The following is a 20,786-nucleotide window of genomic DNA, read 5'->3' on the forward strand; positions in this document are numbered from 1 at the left end:
CTCCCCGTTGGCACCCACTGCCTCCCGGCCCCCGCCCCCCCCCCCCCAGCCGCCTAAAGCTCCCCATCCCTGTCACTCAGGCCCCGGGCAGGTTCTGGAGTCCAGGCACAAAGGAGCAGGCGATGAGGGGGACCACAGCGCTCGCTTTATTTGCTGGAACTGCGGGGCGGTCGAGCAGAGGTTCAGGGACCCCCGCGCAGGACCCAGGTCTGGCTCAGTCCCGCCCCTTGCCCGCGTGGTGCTTCTGGCGGCCGGGAGGCCGGTCCTCCTCATCGGGGCGCCGCGGGGAGGCCCAGACCTGCCTCTTCCTATGCTCGGGGTCTCTGGACTCTCCCGCCCATGCCCGATGGCCCCCTTCGCGTGCCTCCCAGCGTCGGGGTAGGGCCTCCCCGGCAGCCCGCGGCCTCTCTTTCCGGGATCTCTCCCTCCTCGGCCTCTCTTCCTTCTGTGGTCTCTCCTTACGGGGCCTCTCCTTTCTCAGCCTCTCCGCCTTCTTCCGCCTCTCTTTGGGCCCTCGGTCGGCAAGCGGCACACGCTCCTCCTCAGCGGCCTCCTCAGACTCCCCTTTGTCCTTCCCTGCAGCCCCGCTGCTCCTGGGAACCGCGGCCCTTTCCTCTACCTTCGCCGGGGGCTCGAGCGATCCCAGTGGGGGGGCCCAGGCCACGGACTTTGGCTGCAGTGTGGACAGTGTGGGGTGGTGGGGTCGGCACAGAGTTCCACGGCCCAGGCCCCTTCCCCCAGTGAAGGCCCCACTGACAGGTCACTTGAGGAAGTGCTTACCAGGGGTGACGCTGGCTCCTTCAGGGACGAGCTTGGCGGGACCCACGGCTCAGGGACAGGCGCAGGGGCTTCCGCCTCCCCCGCCACGGCCTCTGGGAGGGGACGGGAGGGGATGCGAAACAGCCTGGCCCAGGGGACCGACCACTGCACACCGTCCATCCCCGCCCTTGCCCCCAGAGACCCCTCTCCCTGGGGACATGCAAGGGGGCCCAGCCGTACCCCACCGGGTACGCTGAGGCTGGGCTGGGTCCCTCCGAGCCCTGGGAAGGGGTTCCGAGTCTCCGCTGCTGCGATGACCTTCCCTTCAAACCTCCCTCATTCAGGCTGCAAAAGGATGCTCCCGTTTCTCTGAGGGACGCAGGAGCGCCCGCCCTGGCGCACAGAGAAAGCAGCACGCTACCGAACGGGGGCGCACACGCCCATCCCGGGCCTACAAGGCCCGGGGTGGGAGTCGGGGGGCGGTGAGGGTCGGTCACCGGGAAAGGGAGGTGCACCGAGGTCCTTGCTGGGGGGTGGGGGGCAGGGCTCCTCTTAAGGTCTATGGGAGGCGGGGGTCAAAGCTGGTCCTGGATAGAGGGACTCAGGCGCGACCGTCGGGGTGCACAAGGTCAGTCTGTCCCTGAGCAGGAGGTGCACGGGGCGGGGGAACCCCCCCTCACTCATAAGGTCCATACTGGGGGGAAGGGGGCGCGCACGGCCTAGAGTGGGAGCGCACAGACCCGCCCCCTGGGCTGTCCGCGCTTCCGGGAGGGAGTAACCACGTGCTGCGGCGCAGGCTCACCTCGGCACAGCTGGAAGGCGGAGCCCAGCAGCGCCACGAGCGAGGCGAGCACCAGGCACCTGTTGAGTGTCAGGTGTCCCCAGAGCAGCTCCTCGCTCAGGACCGGGGGCGTGGGCGGCGGCTGCGAGGGCGGCGCGGCCTGCGCCTTCTTCTGCGCGGGGCTCCGGGGGCCTGCGGGAGCAAGTGCGGGCTGGGCGCAGGCCGCGTGGGGCCGACCCGCGGCTAAACTCAGCTCTGCCCTGCCCGGCTGTGCGGCCCTGGGCCGAGGAACTAAGCCCTGCGGGATTGGCCGCTTCACTGGAATGCCAAGAATATTCTAGAAGATAATTAGCTGAAGCTTAGTGGCACCTAAGCTGGTGTTATCATGAATTAGCAGAGGCTCCCACAGCCCACTGAGTTACAGCCTGTGACACCCAGACACCCCCCAGTCAGGAGCCCCATGCACGCTATCACCCTGCCCCCCAGATCCAAGGACCCAGCCCAGCACCGATCCCCCACCCCCATGCTGGTCCACACCCACCCCCCCACGTCACCCCTGCCTCCCGGAAACCCACTTGCTCCTGCTTTCAGCCTCTCCTTACCCGGTCCGGAGGCCACTTTGTCCACAGGCTCCTTTTCTGTTTTCTTGGGCCAAGCATCCACACCGCCTGCGGGGCTGCCCTCAGCTGCCGGCTCCTGAGAATCCTGTGGGGAGTAACATGTCATCCTGGGTGTTTCCCTAAGGGAGACCAAACCCTTCCCATGGGCTGCAGAAACGCACCCTCTTGGAAAACATGTCCCCTACTCTAGGGGCACCCTGGGCTGAAACCCCAGGGCCCCGGCTACTCACATGGGGCCAGCTGCTGGAGTCGGCCAGCCTGGATGTCGCTGTTGGCAGGAAAAGAGGAACAGTCACAGTCGTGGAAACCCCCAGGCTGATCCCACCCTCCGCTCAGTTCTGCTGGGTGAGGGGCAGGTGACTGCTCCCGTTCTGCAGATTAGAAAGCAGACAGACGCAGAGGCAGCCTTGCATGAAGGCACACAGCACGTCACTGCCAAGCTGGGACTCAAACCCTGACCTGTGTGGCCCAGCACCTGTGTTCTCTGGGCTCTTTACAAACCCCCGACACACTAATGGACACAGGTTGGAAATGGGGGGCATGGTTTAAGTCAGTCCAGTGTGGGAGGCCAAGTCCTGGTCCCTGAAGGTGAGCCACCTGGCTCAACAAGAGGATGGGGGCGTGGGCTTCATCCTGTGGTACCCTCTTGGCTACCTTGAGCCCTGTCCTCCCGGGGCCGGCCTGGGCAGGGGTCAGCCAGTGCAGAGAGGTCCTCGTCCACTTGGCAACTGCCCAGGCCTCCATCCAACTCCTCCAAGGCCCTGGTTGTCATGGAGACGTCTGAGAAGCAGCAGGTCCAGAGTCTGGCTTGGGGGGGAGGGGGAAGAGGCAGCCTGCATTTGCTGAGCCCCTGGTATGGGCCTGGGCCTGGGCCTGACCTGGGGAGAAGGGGGCTCCCTACCTTCCCACACCGCCTTCCTTGTCCCTCTGCCTGGAGCCACCTTTCCTCGGTAGCTTCACACGCAGGGCACGACCACAGCCCTCCGCCAGGCACTCTCCCTACCCCCCTCAGGCCTGCCTCAGGACCCCTCCTGACAGGCTGCTGGGCTGCTGGGGCCCAGAGTGGGCTGGGTTCTGGCCATGGTCACACAGAGGTGAGCAAAGAGCCCAAACCGGAACCCTTGGCTCCAGGGTCGGCTCATGTTCTCAGAGACCAGCGACTATTTTTATCCAGTGCCTGAGGCCAGCAGGACAGGCCAATGTGGGGCCCAGCCCCTCCTAGGCCCTTGCCCTCCTGGGGTCTCCCTTTGGACCATCCTCACCCCCTATTCCTTGCACCCAGCCTCCCCTCAGACACCCTGGGTGTAGGAGCTCAAGCCCCAGCAGCCGGGACCAGCCTGGTTCTGGCCTTGGCAGGCAGGGGCAGGGGTCCCGGGCCTCCAGACCCCAACGCTGGGGCCGCCGCCTCCTCTGGCCATCTCTGCTCCCATAGGGCAGATGAAGAAACTGAGGCTGGAGGTGGAGCCGTGGGCCAGAGGTTGTGCAGAGCTGGAGCCAAACCCGTCTGTTGGCTTCCACAGCCCTGCTCTTTGGGGTCCCCAGGGTCTCTGGCGCCAACGTAGTGTGACCCATCCCTGGGGCCAGAGCAGGCCGTGGGGAAGGGGCCCAGTGGGCCAGGGGGTGCCCCTAAGGGTGTGTGTGGGCAGCTACAGGAGTCGGGGACCCCCATGGACCTCAGGGATGCCCTCCCAGATCCCAGGGACCCCCATCTCTGCCCAGGCCTCCCTCTGCCCCTCTTACCCCACTGTTGCCACGCTGGGCCTGGTGGACAGGATGGAGCATGGGGAGGGTGGCCCCAAGACAGACAACAGCAGGTGGCTGGAGGCCGCGAGGTGGGCCAATCAGCTCCTCAGCCGCCGCGGGGGTGGAAGGAGGGCTGGCCTGAGGTCCCTGCTGGGGCACATCCCCACCTCGGAGCAGGGCCAGGCACTGGCCCCACCCCCATGAGCACAAAGCCACCACCAGGCTGGCCGCGGTGACTCTGGGAGCATTGCTTCCTCTCTCAACCTCAGAAAAGAGGGTCCCTGGGGGTGGGAGCACCCACAAAGCGTGGTCACCTCGCTTTTATGAGCACCTGCTGTGTGCCGGGCTCAGAAGCAGCTAAACATCCATGTCCCTGTGGAGCCGGGGTCCATCAGGGAGGGCTTCAGGGAGGAGGATGACACCATCGAAAAGAAGCCAGGCTCTGCTGGCTGACGCGGGTCAGGCACAGCTCAGAGGCCTTGGTTTCCTCATCTGGAAAGTGGGGTCGTTTCCTCCCAGAGGGGCAGTGAGGCTCAACTGTGGGCTGTTTTTTTTTTTTTCTTTTAATTGAAGTATAGTTGATTTACAATGTTGTGTTAGTTTCTGCAGTACAGCAAAGTGACTCAGTTATACGTATATATATTTTTTCATGTTCTTTTCCATTGTGGTTTATCACAGAATATTGAATATAGTTCCCTGTGCTTTATAGTAGGACCTTGTTGTTTATCCATCCTATATATAATAGTTTGCATCTGCTAATCCCAAACTCCCAATCCATCCCTCTCCCACCCCCCTTTTCCCTTTGGCAACCACAAGTCTGTTCTCTATGTCTGTGACTCTGTTTTTGTTTCGTAGATAAGTTCATTTGTGTCATATTTTAGATTCCACGTTTAAGTGATATCATATATTTGTCTTTCTCTGACTTACTTCACTTAGTATGATAATCTCTAGTTGTATCTATGTTGCTGCAAATGGCATTATTTCATTCTTTTTTTATGGCTGAGTAATATTCTATTGTATATATATACCACATGTTCTTTATCCATTCCTCTGTCGATGGGCATTTAGGTTGTTTCCATGTCTCGGCTATTGTGAATAGTGATGCGAGGAATATAGGGGTTCACGTATCGCTTTGGATTAGAGTTTTGTCTGGATATATGCCCAGGAGCGGGATCGCTGGAACATACGGTAACTCTATTTTTAGTTTTTCGAGGAACCTCCATACCGTTTTCCATAGTGTCTGCACCAATTTACATTCAATTGTGGACTGCTTTTGTATCATCCCACCCAGTCACCCATCCACACCTTTGTTTAGTCAATCATCAAACACACACCACTCAGCCCAGCCGAGCTGTACTGGAAATTACTTTGTCATTTTCTTAAATAACAGCCTTATTGAGATACAGTTCATGTGCAATTCACTCTGTAAAGTGTACAATCCAGTGGTATTTAGTACATTCCCACAGTTGTGCCACAATCACCTCTATCCAGTTCCAGAACATTCCATCACCCCCAAAGAAGCCTGTCCCCATCAGAGTCACCCCCTATCCCCAGCCCCTGGCAACCAGGTATCCACTCTCTGTGTCTGTGGATCTGCCTGTTCTGGACGTTTCCTGTCAGTGGAATCACACCCTGTGTGTCCTTCTGTGTCTGGCTTCTCTCACTGAGCATCGTGTTCTCAGGGTACATGCACGTTGCAGCGAGTGTTGTGGCTTCACCCCTTTTCGTGGCTGAGTGATGCTCCCGCGTGTGGAGGGACCACATTGTGTGTATCCCTTCACTTGCATCTGACAGGGCTGGGACTAGGAGGAGGAGAGGAGGAGATTTGGTCAAGTGCAGGTTCGGATCCTGTCTTCCTGCAATTTTTTTTTTTTTTTTTTGCGGAGCACAGGCTCTGGACGCGCAGGCTCAGTGGCCATGGCTCACGGGCTCAGCCGCTCCGCGGCATGTGGGATCTTCCCGGACCGGGGCACAAACCTGTGTCCCCTGCATCGGCAGGCGGACTCTCAACCACTGCGCCACCAGGGAAGCCCTGTGCATTAATTTTTAATTGTGGTAAAGTACACATAAATATAAAATTCACCATCTTAACCATTTTTAAGTGCACAGCTCAGTGGCATTAAGTACCTTCACATTGTTGGCCAACCATCCCCACCATCCACCTCCAAAACTTTCTCATCTCCCCAAACTGAAACTCTCTCCCCATGAAATACTGACTCTCCACCCCTCCCCCAGCCCCTGGCCCCCACCATTCTACTTTCTGTCTCTGAATATGACTAGGGTTAAAACATACTGCTTCACACATCCTGTAAGACCCTTACAAGCTTCCATTTCCATTTCCACCTCCCATTCTGCATATACTATTGCTTAACTTCAAATATGTTGTAAAATAAATCTCATAGCACATTGCTGTTAGTTTTTCTTTAAAAGGGAATTATCATCTGAAGACATTAAGAAATAATTATAGGGCTTCTCTGGTGGCACAGTGGTTAAGAATCCGCCTGCCAATGCAGGGGACACGGGTTCGATCCCTGGTCCGGGAAGATCCCACATGCCGCGGGGCAACTAAGCCCATGCACCACAACTACTGAGCCTGTGCTCTAGAGCCCACAAACCACAACTACTGAGCCCGTGCACCACGACTACTGAGCCTGCGTGCCACAACTACTGAGCCTGAGCTCTAGAGCCCACGAGCCACAACTACTGAAGCCTGTGTGCCTACAGCCCATGTTCCAAAATGAGAAGCCACTGCAATGAGAAACCCGTGCGCGGTAACAAAGAGTAGCCCCTGCTCACCGCAACTAGAGAAAGCCCGTGCAAAGCAATGAAGACCCAACGCAGCCAAAAATAAATAAATAAAAAATAAATTAATTAAAAAAAAAACCCTGAATGCAGTAAGGAAGAGACTATTTTAAAAAAAAAAAAGGAAAAGAAATAATTATATTGGGACTTCCCTGATGGTCCAGTGGATAAGGCTCTGCACTCCCAACTCAGGGGGCCTGGGTTCGATCCCTGGTCAGGGAAATAGAAGAGCCTGCATGCTGCAACTAAGACCTGGCATAGCCAAATTAAAAAACAAAAAAATTGCATTAACCACATTTTGTAAATTTTTTGTGTCCTTCATTCCATTGCATAGATCCAAATCTCTGGTAACATTTCCTTCTTTCCAAAGAACTTCCTTTAACATTCCTTTCTTTTTCTTTCTTTCTTTTTTTTTTTTTTTTTGGTGCCAAAACCTAGGAATGAAAACATTTCTTTTATTGTATGTCTACTGGCCACACATTCACTCAACTTTTATTTATCTGAAAATAGGTATTGCCTGGGACTTCCCTGGTGGTCCAGTGGTTAAGACTCAGCGCTTCCACTGCAGGGGGCCTGGGTTCAATCCCTGGTCGGGGAACTAAGATCCCACATGCTGCGCACGGCTTGTGGGGTCTTAGTTCCCCGACCAGGGATAGAACCCAGGCCCCCTGCAGTGGAAGCTCAAAGTCCTAACCACCAGACCACCAGGGAATTCCCACTTTATCTCTGATTTCCAACACTTTAATTTATAATGTGCTTGGTTGTGCTTTTCTCTGTGTTTATCTCCTCTGGGATTCGTTGAGCTTCTTAGATTGTGGTTTTATAGTTACTGTATTTGGAAGCTTTGTGGCCATTCATTCTTTGATTTTTTAAAAAATAAATAAATTTATTTATTTATTTTTGGCTGCGTTGGGGCTTCGTTGCTGTGAGTGGGCTTTCTCTAGTTGCGGTGAGCAGGGGCTACTCTTTGTTACCGTGCACGGGCTTCTCATGGCAGTGGCTTCTCATTTTGGAACATGGGCTGTAGGCGCGCGGGCTTCAGTAGTTGTGGCACATGGGCTCAGTAGTTGTGGCTCATGGGCTGTAGAGTGCAGGCTCAGTAGTTGTGACGCACAGGCTTAGTTGCTCCACGGCACGTGAGATCTGCCTGGACCAGGGCTCGAACCCGTGTCCCCTGCATTGGCAGGTGGATTCTTAACCACTGCACCACCAGGGAAGCCTCATTCTTTGGTTTTTTGTTTGTTCTTCTTCTCTCTCCTTCTTTCTAGGACTCCAGTTATGTATATTAGATTACTTGATATTGTTCTACAGGTCACTGAGGTTCTGTTCATCTTGTAAGCGTTTTCGCTCTCTGTGTGCTTCATTTTAGATAGCTTTTAAGTCTTTAATTTCACTAATCTTTTCTTCCTCAATGTCTAATCTGTTATTAATTCCATGTAATGAATATTTTTCATATGTTGTACTTTTTCAGTCTACAAGTTCCTTGGTTTATTTCTTAAATCTTCCTTTTTCTCTCTTCATTGTGTACATGTTTTCTTTTCAATCTTTGAGTGTATTTGTAGTAGCTATAGTATAGTCTTTGCTTATTCTCGTCTCTCTGTTATTTCAGGGTCCATTTCTCTTTTTTTGGTCATGCTGAGCAGTATGTGGGATCTTCGTTCCCCGACTAGGTATCAAACCTGAACCCCCTGCAGTGGAAGAACAGAGTCTTAACCACTGGACCACCAGGGAAGTCCCCAGGGTCCATTTCTATTCATCCCTTTTGTTCTCTTGTTCATAGGTTACATTTTCTTGCTTCTTCACATGTCTACTAATTTTTTATTGAATTTATTTATCCAGTTTCCAGTTCTTTCTTGTATAGTTGTGTAACGTATGATGTTACTAATTTCTATCACCATAGATTAATTTTGCCTGCAATTGGACATCATGGCAATAGAACCACACTGTGTACACTTTTTTGTGTTCACCATTGTGTCTGTGTAATTCATCTATTTTGTTCTGTGTATTAGTAATTTGTTCTTTTTTTCTTATAAATTTTTATTTATTTTTGCCTGCATTGGGTCTTTGTTGCTGCGCACGGGCTTTTTCTTTTTTCTTTTTTTTTTGGTTAATAGCAACTTTTATTGTTTCACTGGTGAAGCAGGCTTTTTCTAGTTGCGGCGAGTGGGGGCTACTCTTTGCTGTGGTGTGTGGGCTTCTCATTGTGGTGGCTTCACTTGTTGTGGAGCATGGGCTCTAGGTGCACAGGCTCAGTAGTTGTGGCTCGTGGGCTCTAGAGCACAGGATCAGTAGTCGTGGCGCACGGGCTTAGTTGCTCTGCGGCATGTGGGATCTTCCCAGACCAGGGCTCGAACCCGTGTCCCCTGCATTGGCAGGCAGATTCTTAACCACTGTGCCACCAGAGAAGTCCCAGTGATTTGTTCTTTTTTGTTGCCGCATAGTATTCCGTTGTTGGATATACCACAGGAGTTATATATCCATTTTATGTCAATGGACATTTGGATCATTTTGAGTTTTGGGCTAATATAAATACGGCTGCTGTGAACATTCTTATCCAAGTCTTTGGTGGATGTATTTATGCATTCTTGTTGGGTACAGTAGTAGAGTTGCTGGGTCAAAGGGCATACATATATTAGCTTTAAAAGATACAGCCAGGGGATTTCCCTTGTAGTCTAGTGGTTAAGACTCTGTGCTTCCACTACAAAGGCTTCCAGTGTAGCTGTTTAGTTTTACATTCCTACCTGAAATGTAAGACAGGGGAGTTGCAGTTGCTCCACATCCTTGCCACACTTGAAATTGGCAATCTTTCTAATTTTAGCCATTTTTATGGGGGTACAGAAATATCTCAGTGTGGTTTAAATTTACTTTTCCCTCATAACTGAGATACAGCAGTCTATTGGCCATTTGGATACCTTCTTTTTTTTTTTTTTTCGGTACGCGGGCCTCTCACTGTTGTGGCCTCTCCCATTGCGGAGCACAGGCTCCGGACGCGCCGGCTCAGCGGCCATGGCTCACAAGCCCAGCCGCTCCGCGGCATGTGGGATCTTCCCGGACCAGGGCACGAACCTGTGTCCCCTGCATCGGCAGGGGGACTCTCAACCACTGCGCCACCAGGGAAGCCCTGGATATCTTCTTTTGTGAAATGCATATTCACAATCTTTTGCCATGTTTTAACTGGTTTGTGTTTTTCTTTGCGATTTGTAGGAACTTTTGTTTGGTTCTGCTTTATTTTCTGTTTAACTGTATTGTGGATATAAGTCCTTTGTCAGATATATGTATTGCTAATATCTTACCCCAGTTTGTGGCTTGCTTTTTTACTCTCTTTATGGTGGATCACGGTGGCAGGAACCAAGTGTATCTCATTCACTGGTCAGGCCTGGCACAAAGTAGGCTGTCAATAAAGTTCGTTGAATGAAAGACTGTGTTGAAGTCCTAGTTCTGGGCCTCAGTTTTTCCACGTGGCCCTGTTAATCCCTGTCCTGCCCATATCACAGGATTTTGTGAGACGTGCAGGAGACTCAGGATCGGTTCGCCGCAGAGTCGGTTTTGGAAGTTCTCTGACACCGTCAGCTTTTAGAATCAGAAAGGGCGGAGCTGGGTCCTTCTCCAGGAACCACCCTGGGAAGCTCCACGTGGGCGCCCCGCCCATAGCAGGCCCCGCCCACAGATGGGCCCGCCCACACCTGTCACTTAACTGAGGGGCGGGCCAGGGAGGGAGCGCTTAGAGGGCGTGGTTACAACCGGAACGAGGAAGTAGGTGGAGTTCCGGAGGTCACTGACCTATGAGAGGGAAGAGCCCTGAGCTGGAGGGGGCGCGGCCGAGCGGCCCGGAGGCCGTTGTCTGCGTTTCCATTGGGCTGTCTGGCGTTGTCAGGGAAACGCGGCGTCTAGGGGTGAAGGGGCGGGGTTTACAGGGAGGCGGGGCCTATGGGGGCGGGCCGCCCGGTCCGGGTTACCGCCGTCAGCTGACCGGCCGCCATTTTGTCCGCCATTTGCAAGCGGCGCGGAGCCGGAGGGGAGGGGAGCGCGGCCTGCTGAGCGGGTCCGCTGCCGCCGCCGCCCCGCCGACCGCCGCCGACCTGGCCTGGGAGACCGCCCCGCCGCGGCGGCTGGCAGCGCAGCGCTCCGCGGGCGGCAGACGCGGTCCCCCGGGCCCCCTCAGGGCGCCTGGCCGCGGGCCTCCCGGGGTTCGGGCCCGGCGGCAGCAGCCGCGATGGCCCTCAAGATGGTCAAGGGCAGCATCGACCGCATGTTCGACAAGAATCTGCAGGATCTGGTGCGCGGCATCCGCAACCACAAGGAGGACGAGGTGAGCCCGGCGCGCTGGCCCGGGCCCGGATCCGGACCCGGACCCTCGCGTCGACGCAGTCCGACCCCGGCCCTGACCCCGACCCCGGCTTTGCCCCTGATTCCTGCCCCCAGCCCGCCCCCGAGGCCCCGCACCCGGCTCGAGCCCCGGCTGCCCGCGGCCTGGGCCTCCGCACGCGCGCTCCGTCTCAGAGCCTTAGTTTATTGCCTGGCGTTGGGGGCCCGCCTCTTCCCCGAGGGTGGCCCGGAAGAGACTTCACAGCCCACCCCCGCCCCCCCAGCGGTGGATCTCCAATCTTGAGTGTGGTTCTCGGTCTTCTGTTCAAAAGGGAGGGCCCCCGGCCCCGCCCCAGTTCTTGGACTCCTGGTTGGGGGACTCTCCTCTCCGCGGGGGAACCCCTGGTGGGATAAACGCACGTCCAGGCCTTGCCTCGTGGGCCCGTGTCCCCCGGAAGGTGGGGCCGCGCCTCTTACGGGGTAGGAGGCTGGGGCAGCGGATGTCCTCGGCCGAAATGAGGAAGCCGCTCAGGGGTCCTGGAATAGGGAAGCCGACGTAACTAGATACCCGAAAGTCGGAGGGAAAAGGTTTTCCAGAAGTAATGTAATCGTGGGCACCATTTTCTTCCCTCCCGCCACCCCCCAACCTGTGACCTAGATTTAGGAGGATCGGGGACAGTTAGTGACTACCAGACCTCTGACTTCCATGAATGGACGCCCAAGCCTGCACTTACACAATGGGGTGTTGGAGAAGGTCCCCTTTTCCTGGCTGGAGAGTGAGGCTGCCCGATGGAGAGCAGCTGTTAGACATTGTGCAGGTCCCACTACCAGATTACACCCCGCCGGCCCTCACAGTGGCTCCCGAGAAGCCCAGCAGTACCCAGAGGAAGGTGCAGACAAGTTAAGGAATTTGCTGGGAGGCACCAAGGGCCCTGGGCTCTGTCCTTCAGCTGAGAGCCTGAGTTCCTTGCCTCTTTGTTGCACTTTCTCAGAATGGGTGTGACCTCGCTGAAATGTAATTAGGTTGTTTTGGTTCATTTCTGTCACTCCTTCTCTTCTCTGGCTACACTTGGGTTTTAAATCACGTTGGAAGCTCTGGCCAGCTGCGTTGGTTACAAGTGTAGGGAACTCTTGGTCTGATTTTCAGTTTCTCTTTGAGTTGAAAGAGTAGCTGGTTGGCCTGCATTTTATTTTATTTTATTTCAATTTTTAAAATATTTATTTATTTCTTTTTGGCTGCGTTGGGTCTTCGTTGCTGCGCGCGGGCTTTCTCTAGTTGCGCCGAGCGGGGGCTACTCTTCGTTGTGGTGCACGGACTTCTTATTGCGGTGGCTTCTCTTGTTGCCGAGCACGGGGCTCTAGGCGCTCGGGCTTCAGTAGTTGTGGCATGCGGGCTCAGTAGTTATGGCTCATGGACTTAGTTGCTCCGCGGCATGTGGGATCTTCCTGGATCAGGGATGGAGCCTGTGTCCCCTGCATTGGCAGGCGGATTCTTAACCCCTGAGCCACCAGGGAAGCCCTGGCCTGCATTTTAGATACTAAGCGTGGCTAAGTGAATTTGGAAGGTGTCTGTACCCTTAGATTTCTTTTTCTGTGCCAGTTGGCCTCCTGATTTTCCCGCCTTGGTTAGTGGATGTTACTGAGCAGTCTGTTCCGGGATTCTGAGGAGGGGCCGAGGGGTCTTTCCAGTAGAGAGATGCACAATGCAGTTAGGGGGGTCTGCTTTTTACGGCGTGTGCCGGTCATCACTGGTAGTACCCTGGGCTGTGCTCTATTCATTTGGGATTGATGGCGCTGTCCCCACAGGCTCCGAGCCTACTAAATGGGGTTTTGGTGGTGGAGGTGCTGGTGCTGGGAGTCCTCAAGGCAAGGTTCCACGCGAATACTGCCCTTAGCCTGTTGGCGATTCCCACAGATGTGGCGTTGGGATGTGGAGGTTTCCTCATCAGAAGAGTTGTGATCTGGAGGGTCATTATTGGTTCCAGATGTTCTGGAGCACAGCAGGTGGCTGTGGGGTGACTCTTCTAGCTCCAAGATGACTTCTTCCCTTCTACCCCACCCCGCCCCACACATTCCAGGGAAGACTTCTGGCAGCAGTATAGTTTCCCCTCAAAGTAACAGATTTCTTTTTTAAGGATTTACTTATTTACTTTTTTTTTTTTTTTTTTTGCGGTACGCGGGCCTCTCACTGTTGTGGCCTCTCCCGCCGCGGAGCACGGACTCCGGAAGCGCAGGCTCAGCGGCCATGGCTCACGGGCCCAGCCGCTCCGCGGCATGTGGGATCTTCCCGGACCGGGGCACGAACCCGTGTCCCCTGCATCGGCAGGCGGACTCTCAACCACTGCGCCACCAGGGAAGCCCTTATTTACTTTTTAATTTAATTTATTTTTGGCTGCGTTGGGTCTTAGTTGCAGTGTGCCAGATTTTCGTTGTGATGCATGGGCTTCTCTCTAGTTGTGGCACGTGGGCTCTGTAGTTGTGGCGCGCAGGTTCCAGAGTGCGTGGGCTCTGTAGTTTGTGGCACGGGGGCTCCAGTTGAGGCGTGTGGGCTTAGTTGCCCTGCGGCATGTGAGATCTTAGTTCCCCGGCCAGGGATCGAACCCGTGTTCCCTGCATTGTAAGGCAGATTCTTTACCACTGGACCACCAGGGAAGTCCCCAAAGTAATAGATTTTAGTTTAAAACTTATGTGCGGCACCACGGAAGTGAGGGTTATCGGTGACTTTAAAAGCCATGTGGGAAGGCAGCGTGGTTTAGTATTTGACTTTGGGAGACCCGCATCCTGGTTCTTGGGTCTCTTTGGGTGACCTGGGGAGAGCCCCCTGATGTTTTGAAGTGGGGGTGACAGCCACCTCTCCACCTTGCTGAGTGCCTATGAGGGTGCAGCAAGTGACAGAATGCAGGCTTCTGTGAGCCCCCAAAAGAAGAAGCTAGAAAATCCGGATCACTGGTGGAGTAACTTGTTTTTTGAAGCTTTTGTTTCAGCTTATGATACTAAGTGTATGCATACCTGTGAGTTGGGTTACCATGGAAAATATGTTTTCCAATGAGTCAAAGAAGTTTGAGAAACAGTTGGCTAATTCACCTGTTTCTTGGATGCTTGAGTTTGTTTCAGTCCCTAAGATACAGTACAGGTAATGTTGGCAGGTAGGTGGAAATTCACTTGCGAATGTCCTTGCTTCCAAAACTTGGGTATGACTAGGAAAAAACAAATGACTTTTTAACGTTTCATTCTTATGAGTACTTTTAATGTTTTGGGGAAGGGTTTTTCTTTCAGTCTTTTAAATTATACCCGTAACTTTTGGTAACGAGCTTAGCGTTTATTAAGTCAAAAGGTAACATTCGGGCTTCCCTGGTGGCGCAGTGGTTGAGCGTCCGCCTGCCGATGCAGGGGACACGGGTTCATGCCCCGGTCCGGGAAGATCCCACATGCCACGGAGTGGCTGGGCCTGTGAGCCATGGCCGCTGAGCCTGCGCGTCCAGAGCCTGTGCTCCGCAGCGGGAGAGGCCACACCAGTGAGAGGCCCGCATACCGCAAAAAAAAAAAAAAACAAAAAAAAAAAACAAAAAAACATTCTTCTCCCCAGAAATCAATTTGAGAATTTTTTCTGTGCGTAGAAATTGAGGGAGGTTCTGTCTGTTAAGATTCTGTCCTGGTCTTGCCTGTTAGCCTTCCTGAGTGCTGTCCACGCACGCCAAGTGCTACTGAGGGCTTAGACCTCACGAGTGTGGGTTCCACGTGGGGCACTGCAGTTTATGTACCCTGCCCCCCAGTGGCGTTGAGGTGGGTTCCATGTTTTCTGTTTGGTGCCACAGCTTATTCCATCAGGCGACACTCAGCAGTATCAGCCAGGGTTTGGGTGGTGCCTGAGTGTTTTCTCTTGGGTCTAAAAACTTCCGACCCACTTAACTGAAGTTTCTGAACTTTATTTTTAATTTATTTATTTGCTTTTTAAATATTTATTTGGTTGCACTGGGTCTTAATTGCAGCACACAGGCTTCTTAGTTGTGGCATGTGAACTCTTAGTTGCGGCACACATGTGGGATCTGACCAGGGATTGAACCCAGGCCTCCTGCATTGGGAGCACAGAGTCCTATCCACCGCACCACCAGGGAAGTCCCCTGAACTTTGTTTTTATTTATTTGTTTTAAAATTTTGTTTATTTTTTTTGGCTGCGTTGGGTCTTCGTTGCGGTGCACGGGCTCAGTGGTTACGGCGCATGGGCTTAGTTGCCCCGTGGCATGTGGGATTTTAGTTCCCCGACCAAGGATCGAACCCGCATCCCCTGCGTTGGAAGGCGAATTCTCAACCACTGGACCACCAGGGAAGTCCCGAAGTTTCTGAACTTTAAAAAATTCAGTTTTAATTGTGTGTGGTCGGCTGTGTGTATCTGCAGGTTCTGTATTTGCCAATTTTGGATTGGAAGTATTTTTTTAAAAAATTCCAGAAGGTTTCGGGACTTCCCCGGTAGTCCAGTGGTTAGGACTCCATGCTCCCAATACAGGGGGCCTGGGTTCGATCCCTGGTCAGGGAACTAGGATCCCGCACGAAGCAACGAAGATCCCATGTGTTGCAACGAACACCTGGCACAGCCAAATAAATAAATAAGTAAATATTTTTTAAAAGTATATATTATATATGTGCTGTTACATACATTAAACACATTTTTAAAATATTTCCAAAAAAAAATTTCCAGAAAGTTTCAAAAAACAAGACTTGAATTTGCTGAACGCAGGCAACCATTTACACAGCACTTGCAGTGTATCAGGTATTGTAAGTCATCTAGAGATGATTTAAAGTGTACCGGAGGCTGTGTGCACGTTGTATGCAAGTCTGCGCCATTTTATACAAGGGACTTGAGTGTCTGAGGATTTCGGTGTCTTCGGGGGTCCTGGAACCAATCCCCCACAGATACCAAGGGGTGACTGTAGAGAGAGATTTTAAAATTGGGTATAATCTGGGATTAAGATGGAACTGTGTGAAGTGCTGATATTCTAGTGCTTCTGACCTCAAAAATGGCGATTTCCTGGGGTTCATCCTGGTGCCGAGGTGTGTGGGGCTCCTCGGGCTGTGAGGTGTGTGTGGGGCTGGCCCTCGCTCCGAGGACAGTGACAAAAGCACATGTTATGTCTGGCACGGCTAAGCACTTGGTGCTTTTAAGCTATTTCTGTAAGATTCCTTTTAACAGCTTCTGAGGAGAGTGAAGATAGGACGTTTAGTAAATGGGTTGTTACCCTAAGTCAGGGTCTCTCCCCCTCGGCACTGCCCACATCAGGGCTGGGTCATTCCTCTGAGGGGGGCTGGCCTGGGCGCTCTGGGGTGTGGAGCAGCATCTCTGGCCCCGCCCATCTGATACCAGGCCATGCCCAGTCTCGACAACCACAGTTTCCCCAGACGGGGCCCAGTGTCCCCTGGGGGGGGTGGGATTGCCCAGATGAGAACCCCTGACCCAAATTGATAAAGGAAAATTTCCCAGAATTCCCTAATGCTGGCCCTTCATCCAGGCGTCCCTTGTCCCCTGTGTTGTCATTGTGTTGTTGGACGCTGTGCTATTGTGAGATAAGATGGCCTTTGTCCCTGCTCCTGGCGCAGAGCTCCTGGAGCTTTTGTCGTTTCCTAAGCAACAGAGGTAGTAGGGGCATCCTTGTTGGGATATTTGGTCGCTGCCCCCGGTTCCTGACACTGAGCTGCTGAATCCCTTGGGGTTTCCTGGGTGATCGGAGTGTCTTTTGTTCTAATGAGATGATCCGGGGTGGGCTCCTGGGTGGGACTGGTCACCAGAAAGACCAGGCCGTGGTTTGAAGCTTCACACTCGCTCGCCTGCCAATCCTTCGGAGAGGGGAGAGGGGCTGCAGGTGGAGTTAATGATGGATCATGCCTGCGTGATGAAGCCTCCATAAATATCTAAAGTATGAGGCTCAGGGAGGTTCTCCGTTGGTGAAAGCATCCATGTGCCAGGATGGTGGCGCCCCCCAGTGCCACGAGGACAGAAGCTCTGCCTCCTGACCCTCTGAACCCCACCCTCTCTGCCTCTTCGTCCAGCTGTTCATCTGTATCCTTTGTCGTGCCTCTTACTGTGTGATAAACTGGAAAACACGAACGAGTAAGTGCTTCCCTGCGGAGAAGCGGGTCACGGGAACTCTGGTTTACAGCTGGCGGTGTGTGAGGTGGGGACAGACCTGTGACGGAGCCCTCAGCCTGTGGGGTCTGCGCCGATGCCAGGCAGAGAGGGTCAGATCCGAACTGAGTTTTGGGACACCCAGCTGGTGCCAGGGAGTCGGTCATTGTGCGGGACGCCCGCACTGGATGTCAGAGTGAAGGGAAACGGGGAGGTTTCCTAGACAGCCCACAGGGTGAGTCTCCTAGATTTCTGTTTTTTTCGAACTCTTGTTAGTTGTGAAGTATATAATGCACATTCGTACAGCTTAAGTATCACATGATAATTATCCTAAGTTCTCCGAGGGTAATTTCCTTGCCTTGCTTATAGTTTTGTCCCTTAAATGTCCCTGAACGTCTCGCTCACTTCTGCTTGCAGGCTGGTGTCAGTCGCCGCCTCTGTCGCTCGCTGCTGTGGGGAAGGGCCACGGTGGCTTGTTCGCTTTGGTCGCCGGCAGGGGTCTGCTGTGGTTGATTTATCCTTCGGAACATCCTTCGGACTGTTGCCGGACCTCTGGGTTGTTTCCCGCCTGGGGCATTTGATGAAGCGCCCTGCGTGGGAGGGCAGTCACTGCAGCAGCATGGGTAGGAGCAGCCTTGGCCTCCAGGGCAGCGTCGCAACCACTAGAAGCACTCCTGTGGCTCCCGTTCCCAGCAGCAGCCGCCGGGGCCTCGCCTGCCTTTACTCTTTCCTTGGCGTAGTGCCATCTGCAGCCTTTGTGACGCCGTCTGCCTGACCCTCCCAGCCTTTGTGCTGGGAGTCTGGGCGCTGGTGCCCAACAAGACCAGAATGGAGGATTTGTGGCGGCACTCTGGGGAGGCCAAGCCTCGGGAGACAGTGAGGGGGGCGTGCCCGTCCTGCCTGTGCCCACCGAGGACCCGGGCACAGCTGGGGGTCCTGGGACTCGGCCAGGGATCGGCCACAGGGCTGCAGTCAAGCCTCAAGCTTCCCAGCCTTCGACCCCCAGCCCGTCCCCGCAGCAGAGCTCCCAGTGTAAGGCTCTCAGCTCTCCCTGACTTGGAGGAGTTATTCACAGGGCACAGTCCGGGCCCTGGGCGCAGTGGGTGGCCAGGCTGTGGGCGGTGGCAGTTGTGAGGACCAAGTCTGTTGTGGGCTGTGTCTGTGCGGGTCACCAGCCCTCGGGAATGCCATTTGCATGACAATTCCAGGAGGTTGAAAGGCAGGAGGGGGGAATTCCTTGCGGTGCAGTGGTTAGGACTCCGCGTTTTCACTGCTGAGGGCGTGGGTTCAATCCCTGCTCGGGGAACTAAGATCCCACAAGCCGTGCGGTGTGGCCAAAAGTATTAAACAAACAAACAAAAAAAACAAGGAAGGAATGGTGACCTAAGTAGACTCGATGCTGGGGTGCCCCCTTGGCACCGTGGACTCTGGGGCCTGCTCATCCCCTGGGGGGCGGCCGTCCTGGGCATTGGGGTGTGGAGCAGCCGCCCTGGCCCCACGCACTGCCTGCCAGACCCTCCAGTCTGAGGACCAAGGACGTCCCAGGTGTGGCCCGGCGTCCCCTGGGGGCACGGCCGCAGAGCTGAGAGCCTTTGCGCTGGGAGCTCTGCTGGGGGGACGGGGTGGGATTCTAAGGTCGGGAAGCCTGAGACTTGACTGCGGCCCCATGGCCGAGTCCCGGCCCCCCCGGCTGTGCCCGGGTCCGCGGTGGGCACAGGCAGGAAGGGCGTGCCCCCCTCACTGTCTCCCGAAGCTCGGCCTCCCCAGAGTGCCGCCACGAATCCTCTGATCTGGTCTTGTCGGCCCCAGCGCTTACTTGGGTGCGGAGGCTCAGGGTGAGTCCTGGCACCACCGTCGCCGTCCACTGCTGGGGGACCCCGGCACTGAGGGTTTCTTCCTCCTCCACTTGAATGATTCAGGCCCTGGAGGCCACTGCTGGGCCGGGTCTCTGGGCCGCTGTCGCCCTGCAGGGAGGAGGGTCGCCGCTGTGGTGTAGACTAGTGCTGTGAACCAGAGGCGCAGGCCCGTCGGGTCACGTGTCGCTGAATAACGTCTTTCCATTCTGGTGGCACCGAAGTGGTTTTTCTCTGTGTGGCTTTATTGAGACAGTATGGTTTATATAGCTTAGCATCCACCTGCTTGAAGTGAGAAATTCAGTGAAGGTTTTAGTGTATTTACAAAAGCACGCAGCCGTCAGCACGATCTACCTTTACATTTCTGTCACCCCACCAGAGATGCCGTGCCCACTCTATGGTCCCCATTTCCCCTCCCCCAGCCCCCGGCCCCCACCCATCTGCTTCTGTCTCTGCCGAGGTGGGGCTCCAGTCCGAGCCGAGGGCGACTGGGTGACGAGAAGGGCCATGATTGGCCGTCAGGAGCTGCTTGACATGCCTGCGTGGGGTCCCGGGGGCTGAGTGCGGGGACAAGGGGCTCGTGGGGTGGATGGGGTGGCAGTGGTCCAGATAGGCTGTCTGGCCTCTGTCCGTTGAACTGCTCAGCGCCGTGCCCTGGCTGTGTTCGTTGTTGGGATGGTGAAGGGTCCTGACCCCAGGGTGGGCCTCAGCTCGGGCTTCTACAGGAGGCCTGGCTCTTCCGGCTGCAGAGGCGTCGGCGCCCATGCCCAGCCAGGTGAGCACAAGACAGTGCCCTCCTTGTGGGTCCTGCTTGCATCTCGTCAGGAGTTCTCTCGTCTCGACACTGACTCGCCTACGTTTCTGGGTTAAAATGTTAATATTTTCTTGTGGAAGCGATGGTCGTAGATGGCAGCTGGGTTGTTCTTGGCAAGGTGGATGGAATAACGGGGAGAGCCCTCCCTGGTCGTGTATCATAACGACTTCTGAAATGTTTCTGGTCTGACACTGGCATGCCCTGGAAACACTGCTGTCCTTATACCCATCTCTGGCGGCAGCAGTGGTGGTCTCAACCCGTCCAAGCTCCCAAAGGTCTGAGCACTGCTGGTGCTGGTGCTCATGAGAGCAGGGTGCTGGGGCTCTGGGTCCCAAGCCGGGGCAGCTGTGGGTGGTGGCAGGACCGGCATGTTGGGACGATCCAGAGAGCACCTCTGGGAGACGGCAGGGGACGAGGCAGCAGAGATAATGTCGCCCAGGTTGTGGACGGAGCATCCAGACGATGCAGCGTCCCTCAGAGCTAAGGAGAAAGCCATGAAACCACGGAAGACACGCAGGAACCTTAAAAAGCACATGACCGAGAGGAAGAAGCCAGTCTGTAAAGGCTACACACTGTGATTCCAACTCTGGGACATTCTGGAAAAGGCAGGACTCTGGAAGGGGGGGAAGGATCAATGGTGTGGGGATTGGGGAGAGGAGGGATGAATGGGCGGGGCACAGAGGGGTTTTAGGGCAGTGAAACTACGCCGTGTGACGCCGTAACGGTGGATGAGGGTCAGTGTATGTGTGTGCAAACCCACAAACTAGTGAACCTCCGTCAGCTGTGGCTGCTGGGTGATAACGACGTGTCCGTGTAGGTTCATCGGTTGTAACACACGTCGCACTGGTGGGGGATACTGCTAGTGGGGACGCTGTGCACACGTGGGGTGGGGGGTGGGAAACCTCTGCCTCCCAGTCAGTTTTGCTGTGAACCTAAATCTCTTAAAAGAAGTCTAAAAGAGGAGTCCAGGGTCCAGCTGCATGGTCTTGCA

The 20,786-nt window shown here is 54.7% G+C and overlaps 2 protein-coding genes across 9 annotated transcripts in view; one reads left to right on the plus strand and one right to left on the minus strand.

The window, feature by feature from the left end:
• Positions 1 to 214: 214 nt before the first annotated feature.
• JSRP1 (junctional sarcoplasmic reticulum protein 1) lies at positions 215 to 2,932 on the minus strand. Its single transcript, XM_032625130.1, has 6 exons — positions 2,815 to 2,932; positions 2,391 to 2,428; positions 2,116 to 2,245; positions 1,562 to 1,732; positions 781 to 872; positions 215 to 673 (listed from the first exon to the last, which is right to left on the minus strand). Exons 1-6 carry the CDS (start codon positions 2,930 to 2,932, stop codon positions 215 to 217), a joined length of 1,008 nt encoding a protein of 335 aa, XP_032481021.1.
• Positions 2,933 to 10,680: 7,748 nt separating this feature from the next.
• Positions 10,681 to 20,786, plus strand: part of AP3D1 (adaptor related protein complex 3 subunit delta 1) — a 45,756-nt gene continuing 35,650 nt past the window's right edge. For 5 of the 8 annotated variants that reach the window (XM_032626087.1, XM_032626092.1, XM_032626088.1 and 2 more), the window contains exon 1: positions 10,682 to 11,014. In XM_032626087.1, the coding sequence (XP_032481978.1) occupies positions 10,919 to 11,014 (96 nt within the window). In that variant the 5' untranslated portion in view covers positions 10,682 to 10,918. Of the gene's footprint in view, positions 11,015 to 20,786 lie in introns of all 8 variants that reach the window. The other 3 variants (XM_032626085.1, XM_032626089.1, XM_032626086.1) reach the window with 1 other exon arrangement.

The sequence above is a fragment of the Phocoena sinus genome, chromosome 3, assembly GCF_008692025.1.
Source record: "Phocoena sinus isolate mPhoSin1 chromosome 3, mPhoSin1.pri, whole genome shotgun sequence".
NCBI classification, from domain to species: Eukaryota; Metazoa; Chordata; class Mammalia; order Artiodactyla; family Phocoenidae; genus Phocoena; species Phocoena sinus.

Bases quoted from the DNA above. Each gene is read 5' to 3' on its own strand.
- JSRP1 (XM_032625130.1), bottom strand. From the start codon at position 2,932: ATGACAACCAGGGCCTTGGAGGAGTTGGATGGAGGCCTGGGCAGTTGC. The intron at 2,246-2,390 runs GTGAGTAGCCGG...TACTCCCCACAG, and splicing joins ACTCCAGCAGCTGGCCCCAT to GATTCTCAGGAGCCGGCAGC. The intron at 1,733-2,115 runs GTGGGTTTCCGG...TTGCTCCCGCAG, and splicing joins GAGGCTGAAAGCAGGAGCAA to GCCCCCGGAGCCCCGCGCAG.